The 14,308-nt window shown below is 48.5% G+C and overlaps 1 protein-coding gene across 7 annotated transcripts in view; it reads right to left on the reverse strand.

Moving 5' to 3' along the window:
• Positions 1 to 14,308, reverse strand: part of LOC111841341 (protein EFR3 homolog B) — a 44,115-nt gene that overhangs the window by 13,675 nt on the left and 16,132 nt on the right. For all 7 annotated transcript variants that reach the window (XM_023807025.2, XM_072702511.1, XM_023807022.2 and 4 more), the window contains 7 exons: positions 12,098 to 12,219; positions 11,337 to 11,486; positions 9,559 to 9,699; positions 8,530 to 8,608; positions 8,306 to 8,441; positions 7,918 to 8,079; positions 7,469 to 7,580 (listed from right to left, as the gene is read on the reverse strand). In XM_023807025.2, coding sequence (XP_023662793.1) covers positions 7,469 to 7,580; positions 7,918 to 8,079; positions 8,306 to 8,441; positions 8,530 to 8,608; positions 9,559 to 9,699; positions 11,337 to 11,486; positions 12,098 to 12,219 — 902 coding nt within the window. The remainder of the gene's footprint in view (positions 1 to 7,468; positions 7,581 to 7,917; positions 8,080 to 8,305; positions 8,442 to 8,529; positions 8,609 to 9,558; positions 9,700 to 11,336; positions 11,487 to 12,097; positions 12,220 to 14,308) is intronic.

The following is a 14,308-nucleotide window of genomic DNA, read 5'->3' on the forward strand; positions in this document are numbered from 1 at the left end:
AACACCTTTACACAGCTACCAGGACACTTACAGTCTGAGGGACCCCCCCCACCTAGGGGGGGGGTTTACACAGCTACCAGGACACTTACAGTCTGAGGGACACCTTTACACAGCTACCAGGACACTTACAGTCTGAGGGACACCTTTACACAGCTACCAGGACACTTACAGTCCTGAGGACACCTTTACACAGCTACCAGGACACTTACAGTCTGAGGGACACCTTTACACAGCTACCAGGACACTTACAGCCTGAGGGACACCTTTACACAGCTACCAGGACACTTACAGTCTGAGGGACACCTTTACACAGCTACCAGGACACTTACAGTCTGAGGGACACCTTTACACAGCTACCAGGACACTTACAGTCTGAGGAACACCTTTACACAGCTACCAGGACACTTACAGTCTGAGGGACACCTTTACACAGCTACCAGGACACTTACAGTCTGAGGGACACCTTTACACAGCTACCAGGACACTTACAGTCTGAGGGACACCTTTACACAGCTACCAGGACACTTACAGTCTGAGGGACACCTTTACACAGCTACCAGGACACTTACTGTCTGAGGGACACCTTTACACAGCTACCAGGACACTTACAGCCTGAGGAACACCTTTACACAGCTACCAGGACACTTACTGTCTGAGGGACACCTTTACACAGCTACCAGGACACTTACAGTCTGAGGGACACCTTTACACAGCTACCAGGACACTTACAGTCTGAGGGACACCTTTACACAGCTACCAGGACACTTACAGTCTGAGGGACACCTTTACACAGCTACCAGGACACTTACAGTCCTGAGGAAACACCTTTACACAGCTACCAGGACACTTACTGTCTGAGGACACCTTTACACAGCTACCAGGACACTTACAGCCTGAGGAACACCTTTACACAGCTACCAGGACACTTACAGTCTGAGGGACACCTTTACACAGCTACCAGGACACTTACTGTCTGAGGAACACCTTTACACAGCTACCAGGACACTTACAGTCTGAGGGACACCTTTACACAGCTACCAGGACACTTACAGCCTGAGGGACACCTTTACACAGCTACCAGGACACTTACTGTCTGAGGGACACCTTTACACAGCTACCAGGACACTTACAGTCTGAGGGACACCTTTACACAGCTACCAGGACACTTACTGTCTGAGGGACACCTTTACACAGCTACCAGGACACTTACAGTCTGAGGGACACCTTTACACAGCTACCAGGACACTTACAGTCTGAGGGACACCTTTACACAGCTACCAGGACACTTACTGTCTGAGGGACACCTTTACACAGCTACCAGGACACTTACAGCCTGAGGGACACCTTTACACAGCTACCAGGACACTTACTGTCTGAGGGACACCTTTACACAGCTACCAGGACACTTACAGTCTGAGGGACACCTTTACACAGCTACCAGGGACACTTACAGTCTGAGGGACACCTTTACACAGCTACCAGGACACTTACAGCCTGAGGGACACCTTTACACAGCTACCAGGACACTTACAGCCTGAGGAACACCTTTACACAGCTACCAGGACACTTACAGTCTGAGGGACACCTTTACACAGCTACCAGGACACTTACAGTCTGAGGGACACCTTTACACAGCTACCAGGACACTTACAGCCTGAGGAACACCTTTACACAGCTACCAGGACACTTACAGCCTGAGGGACACCTTTACACAGCTACCAGGACACTTACAGCCTGAGGGACACCTTTACACAGCTACCAGGACACTTACAGTCTGAGGGACACCTTTACACAGCTACCAGGACACTTACTGTCTGAGGGACACCTTTACACAGCTACCAGGACACTTACTGTCTGAGGACACCTTTACACAGCTACCAGGACACTTACAGTCTGAGGGACACCTTTACACAGCTACCAGGACACTTACAGCCTGAGGGACACCTTTACACAGCTACCAGGCACTTACAGTCTGAGGGACACCTTTACACAGCTACCAGGACACTTACAGTCTGAGGGACACCTTTACACAGCTACCAGGACACTTACTGTCTGAGGGACACCTTTACACAGCTACCAGGACACTTACAGTCTGAGGGACACCTTTACACAGCTACCAGGACACTTACAGTCTGAGGGACACCTTTACACAGCTACCAGGACACTTACAGCCCGAGGGACACCTTTACACAGCTACCAGGACACTTACTGTCTGAGGGACACCTTTACACAGCTACCAGGGCACTTACAGCCTGAGGGACACCTTTACACAGCTACCAGGACACTTACTGTCTGAGGGACACCTTTACACAGCTACCAGGACACTTACAGCCCGAGGGACACCTTTACACAGCTACCAGGACACTTACAGCCTGAGGAACACCTTTACACAGCTACCAGGACACTTACTGTCTGAGGGACACCTTTACACAGCTACCAGGACACTTACAGTCTGAGGGACACCTTTACACAGCTACCAGGACACTTACTGTCTGAGGGACACCTTTACACAGCTACCAGGACACTTACAGTCTGAGGGACACCTTTACACAGCTACCAGGACACTTACTGTCTGAGGGACACCTTTACACAGCTACCAGGACACTTACTGTCTGAGGGACACCTTTACACAGCTACCAGGACACTTACTGTCTGAGGGACACCTTTACACAGCTACCAGGACACTTACAGTCTGAGGGACACCTTTACACAGCTACCAGGACACTTACAGTCTGAGGGACACCTTTACACAGCTACCAGGACACTTACTGTCTGAGGGACACCTTTACACAGCTACCAGGACACTTACAGCCTGAGGAACACCTTTACACAGCTACCAGGACACTTACAGCTGAGGGACACCTTTACACAGCTACCAGGACACTTACAGCCTGAGGGACACCTTTACACAGCTACCAGGACACTTACAGCCTGAGGAACACCTTTACACAGCTACCAGGACACTTACAGTCTGAGGGACACCTTTACACAGCTACCAGGACACTTACAGCCTGAGGAACACCTTTACACAGCTACCAGGACACTTACAGTCTGAGGGACACCTTTACACAGCTACCAGGACACTTACAGCCTGAGGGACACCTTTACACAGCTACCAGGACACTTACAGTCTGAGGGACACCTTTACACAGCTACCAGGACACTTACTGTCTGAGGACACCTTTACACAGCTACCAGGACACTTACAGCCTGAGGAACACCTTTACACAGCTACCAGGACACTTACAGTCTGAGGGACACCTTTACACAGCTACCAGGACACTTACAGCTGAGGAACACCTTTACACAGCTACCAGGACACTTACAGCCTGAGGGACACCTTTACACAGCTACCAGGACACTTACTGTCTGAGGGACACCTTTACACAGCTACCAGGACACTTACAGCCTGAGGGACACCTTTACACAGCTACCAGGTCACTTACAGTCCTGAGGGACACCTTTACACAGCTACCAGGACACTTACAGTCTGAGGGACACCTTTACACAGCTACCAGGACACTTACTGTCTGAGGGACACCTTTACACAGCTACCAGGACACTTACAGTCTGAGGGACACCTTTACACAGCTACCAGGACACTTACAGTCTGAGGGACACCTTTACACAGCTACCAGGACACTTACAGTCTGAGGAACACCTTTACACAGCTACCAGGACACTTACAGTCTGAGGGACACCTTTACACAGCTACCAGGACACTTACTGTCTGAGGGACACCTTTACACAGCTACCAGGACACTTACAGTCTGAGGGACACCTTTACACAGCTACCAGGACACTTACTGTCTGAGGGACACCTTTACACAGCTACCAGGACACTTACAGTCTGAGGGACACCTTTACACAGCTACCAGGACACTTACTGTCTGAGGGACACCTTTACACAGCTACCAGGGCACTTACAGTCTGAGGGACACCTTTACACAGCTACCAGGACACTTACTGTCTGAGGGACACCTTTACACAGCTACCAGGACACTTACTGTCTGAGGGACACCTTTACACAGCTACCAGGACACTTACAGTCTGAGGGACACCTTTACACAGCTACCAGGACACTTACAGTCTGAGGGACACCTTTACACAGCTACCAGGACACTTACTGTCTGAGGGACACCTTTACACAGCTACCAGGACACTTACAGTCTGAGGGACACCTTTACACAGCTACCAGGACACTTACTGTCTGAGGGACACCTTTACACAGCTACCAGGACACTTACAGTCTGAGGGACACCTTTACACAGCTACCAGGACACTTACTGTCTGAGGGACACCTTACACAGCTACCAGGACACTTACAGTCTGAGGGACACCTTTACACAGCTACCAGGACACTTACAGTCTGAGGGACACCTTTACACAGCTACCAGGACACTTACTGTCTGAGGGACACCTTTACACAGCTACCAGGACACTTACAGTCTGAGGGACACCTTTACACAGCTACCAGGACACTTACAGTCTGAGGGACACCTTTACACAGCTACCAGGACACTTACTGTCTGAGGGACACCTTTACACAGCTACCAGGACACTTACAGCCTGAGGAACACCTTTACACAGCTACCAGGACACTTACAGCCTGAGGGACACCTTTACACAGCTACCAGGGCACTTACAGTCTGAGGGACACCTTTACACAGCTACCAGGACACTTACTGTCTGAGGGACACCTTTACACAGCTACCAGGACACTTACAGTCTGAGGGACACCTTTACACAGCTACCAGGACACTTACAGTCTGAGGGACACCTTTACACAGCTACCAGGACACTTACAGCCTGAGGGACACCTTTACACAGCTACCAGGACACTTACAGTCTGAGGGACACCTTTACACAGCTACCAGGACACTTACTGTCTGAGGGACACCTTTACACAGCTACCAGGACACTTACAGCCTGAGGAACACCTTTACACAGCTACCAGGACACTTACTGTCTGAGGGACACCTTTACACAGCTACCAGGACACTTACAGTCTGAGGGACACCTTTACACAGCTACCAGGACACTTACAGCCTGAGGGACACCTTTACACAGCTACCAGGGCACTTACAGTCTGAGGGACACCTTTACACAGCTACCAGGACACTTACAGTCTGAGGGACACCTTTACACAGCTACCAGGACACTTACTGTCTGAGGGACACCTTTACACAGCTACCAGGACACTTACAGTCTGAGGGACACCTTTACACAGCTACCAGGACACTTACAGTCTGAGGGACACCTTTACACAGCTACCAGGACACTTACTGTCTGAGGGACACCTTTACACAGCTACCAGGACACTTACAGTCTGAGGGACACCTTTACACAGCTACCAGGACACTTACAGTCTGAGGGACACCTTTACACAGCTACCAGGACACTTACAGTCTGAGGGACACCTTTACACAGCTACCAGGACACTTACAGTCTGAGGGACACCTTTACACAGCTACCAGGACACTTACAGTCTGAGGGACACCTTTACACAGCTACCAGGACACTTACAGTCTGAGGGACACCTTTACACAGCTACCAGGACACTTACAGTCTGAGGGACACCTTTACACAGCTACCAGGACACTTACAGTCTGAGGGACACCTTTACACAGCTACCAGGACACTTACAGTCTGAGGGACACCTTTACACAGCTACCAGGACACTTACAGTCTGAGGGACACCTTTACACAGCTACCAGGACACTTACTGTCTGAGGGACACCTTTACACAGCTACCAGGACACTTACAGCCTGAGGGACACCTTTACACAGCTACCAGGGCACTTACAGTCTGAGGGACACCTTTACACAGCTACCAGGACACTTACTGTCTGAGGGACACCTTTACACAGCTACCAGGACACTTACAGCCTGAGGGACACCTTTACACAGCTACCAGGACACTTACTGTCTGAGGGACACCTTTACACAGCTACCAGGACACTTACAGTCTGAGGGACACCTTTACACAGCTACCAGGACACTTACAGTCTGAGGGACACCTTTACACAGCTACCAGGACACTTACAGCCTGAGGAACACCTTTACACAGCTACCAGGACACTTACAGTCTGAGGGACACCTTTACACAGCTACCAGGACACTTACAGTCTGAGGGACACCTTTACACAGCTACCAGGACACTTACAGTCTGAGGGACACCTTTACACAGCTACCAGGACACTTACAGTCTGAGGGACACCTTTACACAGCTACCAGGACACTTACAGTCTGAGGGACACCTTTACACAGCTACCAGGACACTTACAGTCTGAGGGACACCTTTACACAGCTACCAGGACACTTACAGTCTGAGGGACACCTTTACACAGCTACCAGGACACTTACAGTCTGAGGGACACCTTTACACAGCTACCAGGGCACCTATAGCTCTGCATACCACTGCTCTTCAATTACGAAGCTGCATGTTCTCAGTGACAGTGGACTGTGTCTAATAATGCATTAAACATTATATGTAAGTGTAGATGTTTGAAACCCAGCAAGCAGATAATCACCAGCAGGGTGTGTAGCTGTGAATGCTGAAGAACAGAGAACAATGGTGTCACTGGGCTGGAAAGGGATTGCAAAGCGATTATGATGACATCATCAACAGATCATTGGGGGGTCATAAATGGATCAGGAGCGGATCATAAACATATCACAGGGGATCCTCTCAGCAGTGATAAATGGTCATATTTGTTTTCAGGGAGGATCACAACAGATGAAAGTTCCTTTTCCCTAAGAGATGAACGGCAGCTCCTCAATGGTGCCCTTGAGGAACCAAACACTCAGTCATGGAAGGCAGACCGTGGCAAGGTGCCACCCTGCCCCCTTTTCAGAAGGTGCCACCCTGCCCTCTTTTCAGAAGGTGCCACCCTGCCCTCATTTCAGAAGGTGCCACCCTGCCCTCTTTTCAGAAGGTGCCACCCTGCCCTCTTTTCAGAAGGTGCCACCCTGCCCTCTTTTCAGAAGGTGCCACCCTGCCCTCATTTTAGAAGGTGCCACCCTGCCCTCTTTTCAGAAGGTGCCAGTTCACTACTCCTCACCTGACAGCGCAGGCAGGACATCTGAGACCCAGATACGGTTGAGATGTTCCTGTCTGCTCTACTGAGGAGCTCAAACAATTCCTCTTAAGTACAATGAGCAGATCGAGATGCCCTGGTACTCAGCACCCCTGTTTTTTCCTCCAGGTAATTAGAGTAATCTGGGGGGGCTGGCCCAGCCTCCTGCTAAATCTGTATTAGACCACAAAAGCAGTAATAACCTGATGCCATTTTCCATTAGGAACATGGAGATCAGAATGGACTGAAAAGGCCTCCATTGTTCCTCGACTGGCACTTGGCAGGAGCTCAGCTGGAATATGTGAAGTGGGCATAAATGTCACCGGCAGCCGCCTGAGAGATCGGAGGCGGGGCTGTGACCCGCTAGGTGACCCCGGGGCGAGCCTCACCCAGATTTGGTCGACAACGGCACGGGGTGCATCCCAGGAACTGGGATCTTGCCCATGATGAAGAGCATGACTTCGGACCTCTGGTACGTGGGCAGAGTGTTGGCGAATGACCCTGCCGACATGCGGGATTGAGGAGGGGGACAATGTTATTCAGGCGGGGAAAGATCCCCTTAGACATAAACGCAGTAAGAACTCAATGGGATAATTATAACTGCATTAATTAATCTTAATTATAAAAGATTATACACTACAGAATAGGAAAAGGGGACAGGCTGGTTTAAGGAACAGAACTTGTCACTGTGCAAGCACACACACACACACACGCAGAAACACACACACACACACACACACACGCGCGCACGCACGCAGAAACACACAGACACACACAGACAGACACACACACACACGAAGACATACACACAAATACACAGTCCCACGCCCTCCCTCACCGATGGTCCTGATGACAGCCTCCTGCAGCTTCCTCTCCTCGTGCTCCTTGATGATTCGGGCCCCGACGTTGCTGCAGGATTCGTAGGAGCCGGTGAGCTCGTAGTCCACGCTGAGGCGCAGGTGCCTGAGGAGGGTGTTAAACACCTCCAGCACCGTGGGACCTGGAGGATGCAGTGGGCACATGGAGACGCAGAGAGACCCAAGCCTAAGCGCTCACCCCTCAGGGCTCCGCTTTATTCACAGATTTTTTTAGGATTACTGTACACTGGAAGGAAGTGAGCCAAGTTTTTAAGGTGGATTTCTTGTATTCTTACAGTCACACTTTCTCCCCGGCCCACCTTAAATCCTCCAGTCATCTCCGCAGCCCTTGATTCGCGGCCTACTCACCGACAGAGCCGCTCGCAGCGATGGCCGCCGCCTCTAGCAGCACCTCCACTATCCCGGCTCGCACCATCGCCGAGTTCTTGCTGTTGGCGTCCAGGTGGCCCAGTAGCTGCTGGATCACGAGATGGGAATGCTGGGACTGGAAGGGACGACAGAGAGCATTTGGCACGACACACATGGGGCGCATGGGGGCCACATCCCGCAAGCCCCGAGCGACCCCCACCCACCTGGATGGAGTACATGATGATCTTAAAGCAGCGGACGGCAAAGGTCTTACCCTCCCACAGGGAGTGGTTATCCAAGTGCCTGAACAAACAGCACATAAAACAGAGTTAATACTGCTGTGAGGAAGGGAGGCTAAGCTGGGCACAGAAGCACATAGAAATACATTTCTAATTTCAAATCGTTAATATTTCAGAAGCTATTACATGATAAATGTATTGGCTTGGCAGCACTACTATGTGTCAGGAAAATAAAGCTTGTTTATTTGAAAGTGAAAATTGAGTCAGGGAGAGAGTGATAAAAAGAGAGTTAGACGGAGAGAGAGAGGATTAGAGAGAGACGGGAGATTTAAAAAGAAGGACATGAAGGGAAATTTTAGAGACTCGAGGAAGAGAGTTAATGAGAGACTGGAAAAGAGGTAGAAATAAATCAGTTGATATACAGCCAGAGCCACACTCCTCCGTATGGCTTTCGGGCCCGCAACACCATGTGACCAGGTCGTAATTCTCACTGCATTCCAAGGCCCTCCCTGGCAGGACGGGCGGTCCCCCCCCTCAGTTAATAACCTCCGTCACGGAAGGGCAGTGACACGAGGTGCTCCTGATCTCCGAACCTCTCCGGTTAAATCCCGCGTGGCGTTTTCCCAGAACACGAATGACGGGCAGCGGCAGAGCCGACAGAGACGCTCATTTCAATCCCATTTTAAGTACCATTAAAAAAAAAAAAGCATTTAAAAATGGAAATGATACATGTGGCTGCAGCCTTAGCGTCTCCTGTGTGGGGAAATCTGATACCTGCTCCTAATACTCGCATTTGGCTTTTCTGTGCTTTTGAATAGTTGGAATGGTGGTTGAGTGGGCAACTTTGAGGCTATGGGCGCCCTTACTGTGAGTGTCTGCCCTGCCCACATAGGCCACGTCCCTCTTGACCAAACCACACTGGTCACGCCCCTCTTGGCCACACCCTCCTGACCTCACCCTGTTGGCCACGCCCCTCCTGACCACACCCTGTTGGCCACGCCCCCAGACACTCACGTAAGCACGGGTGTGATGGCATTCTTGATGTTGCCGTAGGCTGCTCGACCCAGCAGTTCCCTGAAGCAGCGCTCTGTCAGCTCAGCCGGGCTCTCGCGCTCCCGTTCCTTCTCTGCAGTCTGCAGCGGTGACGGTGAGCGGCTGGGGTTGGGGGAGGAGAGGAGGGGTATTGATGTTGCTCAGTATTACAACAAACCCACCCACGCTTTCGCTGGGCAATTCCCACCCATTAATCACGTGCTGCTTCCTTTCTTTACAACCTGCATCACCCCCACCTTCTTCCACAGATTCATGCAAAACTGACATCAATACCCTAAATAAATGACATCAGCAACTAGGAAAACTCACACCAGTACCCAACATAACTGAGATTAATACCCAACATAACTGATATTAATACCCAACATAACTGAGATTAATACCCAACATAACTGAGATTAATACCCAACATAACGGACATCAGCATCCAAAATAACTGACATCAATACTGAACACAATTGACATTAGTACTCAAGGTACTTTTTTTCTGACAGATATTGCGAAATCATTTAAAAAAAATTGTGATATCACAAGTATGCATTCATCTTTAAAAGCGATATGTGTGGTCATTGTTGTAAAAGTGCGTTTCTATTTTATGTGCATTTTGCTCTGCTATTTCAACCATTGCACTGAAAATGAAGTACAAATTAGCATGTAAAGGTTAAAATGCATGATCATTTTTTGTCATATCAGCGCAAATGCACATAAAATAAGAATTCATGTGTCATTACTCTTATCGATTGCCACATGTATCGCTTTTAAAGGTGACTGAGTACTTGCATACCAGTTATGCACATCCCTGAGCATAAAACTATAACAAAGCTTTGATGACTTAAATAAACTAATAAAAATAAAATAGTTTCAGTAAGAAAAAGCAATCTGGATCCTGCAGCTAACTTTGTTTAGACCCCTAATAACAGGACCTTTCTGTAAACAACCCCTGACCATGAAATGAATTCACTTATAGCAAGGGAATCAGTATTTTTTGCACTGTGAATGTAACATTTTACTTGGGTTTCACGTGTTTGTTGTTTGTGGGCCTATACACAGTTGTCTTATGCTTGGTGAGCATGACTGGCACACAAGGAGCATGGCACTTGTGACTGGTGAGAAGGACTGTCACACAAGGAGCATGGCACTTCTGATTGGTGGGATGGACTGTCACACAAGGAGAATGGCACTTCTGATTGGTGGGAAGGACTGTCACACAATGAGGATGGCATGATTTTGTAAAACTATTCTCACTGCAGCTTTAAACCTTGGGTCAAACGTGCTGCATAGTGCTTATCCTAAATAGCAGCTTGAGATTTGCTAATCATATTGCTTCAAAACTGACATCGGTACCCAACATATCTCACATCAGCACCCCCCAAAACTGACATCGGTACCCAACATATCTCACATCAGCACCCCCCAAAACTGACATCGGTACCCAACATATCTCACATCAGCACCCCCCAAAACTGACATCGGTACCCAACATATCTCACATCAGCACCCCCAAAAACTGACATCGGTACCCAACATCTCTCACATCATCACCCCCCAAAACTGACATCAGTATCCACCCTAACTGGCATCAGTAACCAGCATAACTGGCATCAGCCCCGAGTCCCCGAACCAACCTCAGACCACAGGTTCATACCCAGCATCTGTCCTCGACATATAAAGGATCAGGGAAGCGTGCTACATCCTCCTTATTCCCTCATCATATTATGGGATCTGCCAGCCAGACTGACCTCTCTGTCCCCTCCCCCTGCTGGAGGTTGAACAGCAGTGACGGGACGATCTTATCCATGTGCTGCGGGTCCCAGATGTTGGCCTGTAGCTCATCATTCACTGTCTTGCGCACCACCCCCTGCAGACCCCTGATTCCTGCCATGCGGATCCTGGGAGGGAGCAGTAAATGGCTTTATTGGCACTATGTATAAATTAGATAGAGCAAAGCAGTCTTTAAAGGGGCCCTATTATGCTTATTTTCACTGCTCATAGTTTATTTTTGGGGTTTACTATAATAGACAAAGATGTTTTAGTGTTCCATGAAAAATTACTTCTCTCATACTGTATATCTCTAGTCACTCTGTCTATAATTCTGACAGGTTCCGTTCTAGCTTTTAGCCCCACCCTCGATTACCTCAGTGTGCTCTGATTGGTCAGCTTGCCCTACGTCCCACCCCTGTCCTGCAGTCTGCAGACAGATCGTTGCAGGTAGGTGGCCAATAAGGATTGTGTTACAAGGTGACCTCACCATGTCACGGCCATAATGACTAAAATTTCATCAAGGCATTTCAGGTAGATTAGATAGCGGTGAGAGTTACTCCCTTTGGCACGACTTTGGGCCTTAAGACTTTGCAGACTATAAAGAAGACTTTAAGCCTTTTAAGGATATGGAAATGTTAGGGGGCAAAGACATGAAAACTGACTGGGATACAACAGAATCAAGGCAGTTTTATCTGTCCATAAGCAATAGTGGCGTTCAGACACCCCAGGCCAGGCTCACTTTGTGCGGATGTCAGGGTCTTCGTAGGTCGAGTGACACATCTCGCTGAAGCGGGATACAAAGAAATCATAGCTGCGGTGGTAGGAGGGCGTGTCCTCTTCGATGTTAGCGAACTTGACAAACTGCAAAGACACACGACAGCATTAAAGACCCACCACCAGGCATCGAAGACTCTCTGAAACGACATGACACCTGCGGGCAGAGACGGCCAAGCACCACTCCTGACCTTTAACCTTCGAATTAATAGTGTCATGTAGTCTGGACACAGTCCTTAACAAAATCAATCAGACTGTAATTCAGTTCCAGCAGACGAATCTCAGTTACTTTTTGAACAATCAATTGACAGGAAGCATTCAAAGTGGAAAATTTCAACTAATGCTGATTAATACAATGAATATTCAATTAGACGGCTAATTAAACCCCATCAAATATTTTAATGAAGGAAAATCACCGCGGGCAAGTAAATGAGAGATGTTAAAATATCGTGCTATTCGAATTTAAATGCTATCCACCTTATTCAAAGCTTTCACAAGAATAATATTAGTGTCAAATTAACAATTTAACAAAAGATATTTATTAATAGCACTTGAGTAGAAGACATCCAATGTTTTTTTATCGATGACAAAAACAATATAACATTACTAATATTTCTGTAAACCAGGAAGAAAATCTACTACTTATTTTTTAACCAAAGACAACATTGTTTTCTGCAAAAAAACAAAAAACAGAACAAAATTAAGTCCAAGCATTAAATCTCGTTTTCAACCACACACGACTCAGGGATAAAACTGGGAACTACAGTCATACTATACAGGTGAAACTGCGCAAATCACTCAGCAGTCACTGCAGCGACAACCAGCTGAAAGTGTGACCTAAATTCCAGAGGCATTACCCGCATTAAAGGTATCACTTTAAAATGCGCTTTTGGACTACGCTGAATCAGAATCAGGTGTATTGCTGAATTATTTTCACACACACACACAGAATTATATATTTGTAGGGATTCTCCTTTCATTTCCATGAGGAAAACTCTAATCACAACATGATGACCTTAACCCCTACTCAGCCCTAACCTTAACCACAAGCAACCAAACAAAATATTACTATACTTTTGGCATTTTTACTTTTTCGATTGTATTCAGAGATCTTTGTGGGGACCTGAAAAAGTTTTTTTTTTTTTTTTTACATTGTGGGGAGCATTTGGTCCCCACAATGTAAAATCAACCTAATCCACACACACACACACACACACACACACACGCAGAATTTCTCCAGGTGTCAATGGCTCTCATACATAGATAGATACATTCAGCAAGAACAAGGCACATACAGCCAAGCTGATACGTACAACACAAATGTGTGGCAGATAAATGCATAACATGTGCAAAAGTGCAGTACAAGGAATGTAGAAATGGATACAATATATAGAATGCAATAAATACAGGGGCATTATTTATTTACAATGACTTTGCGGGAGCTTTTTTAATCGCTTAGCTGCCACATGGTGCTGACTCAGGACGCTGCAGGGCCCAGTAACCAGGGCGAGACGAGGTCAAACTCCGGCTGACGTGATGGAAGGCTGTGTGTGCGGGAGGCCCACGGAGCCACAGAGCCACGGAGCCACAGAGCCAGGGAGCCACAGAGCCACGGAGCCACAGAGCCAGGGAGCCACAGAGCCAGGGAGCCACGGAGCCACAGAGCCAGGGAGCCACAGAGCCAGGGAGCCACAGAGCCACGGAGCCAGGGAGCCACAGAGCCAGGGAGCCACAGAGCCAGGGAGCCAGGGAGCCACAGAGCCAACGGTTACCTACGCGTACGCCGCAGTGCTGCTGCCATAGACTGAGGGGAACAAGGACACAGTGTGTGGCTCAGTGTGACTCAGCCCGCCGTTGGATTTAGGATTTACGTCACAGCGCTCCCCAGTGACTGCCTGACATTCTGCTCTTGTCTGTTCGAGCCAGTGACGACTGTGCATGCGCACAGACACACATACACACGCACGTGCGCAGACACACACACACACACACACACACACACACACACGTGCACACACTCACGTGCACACAGGTTTGTACAGTAATTATATCTTTGTGGGGACCATCCATTCATTTTTATGGGGAAAACTCTAATCACAACAATGACAAGCTTAACCCCTACACAGCCCTAACCTTAACCAGAAGTAACCACAAGTAATACAAGAATGATAACACA

The sequence above is a fragment of the Paramormyrops kingsleyae genome, chromosome 19, assembly GCF_048594095.1.
Source record: "Paramormyrops kingsleyae isolate MSU_618 chromosome 19, PKINGS_0.4, whole genome shotgun sequence".
Classification (NCBI taxonomy): domain Eukaryota; kingdom Metazoa; phylum Chordata; class Actinopteri; order Osteoglossiformes; family Mormyridae; genus Paramormyrops; species Paramormyrops kingsleyae.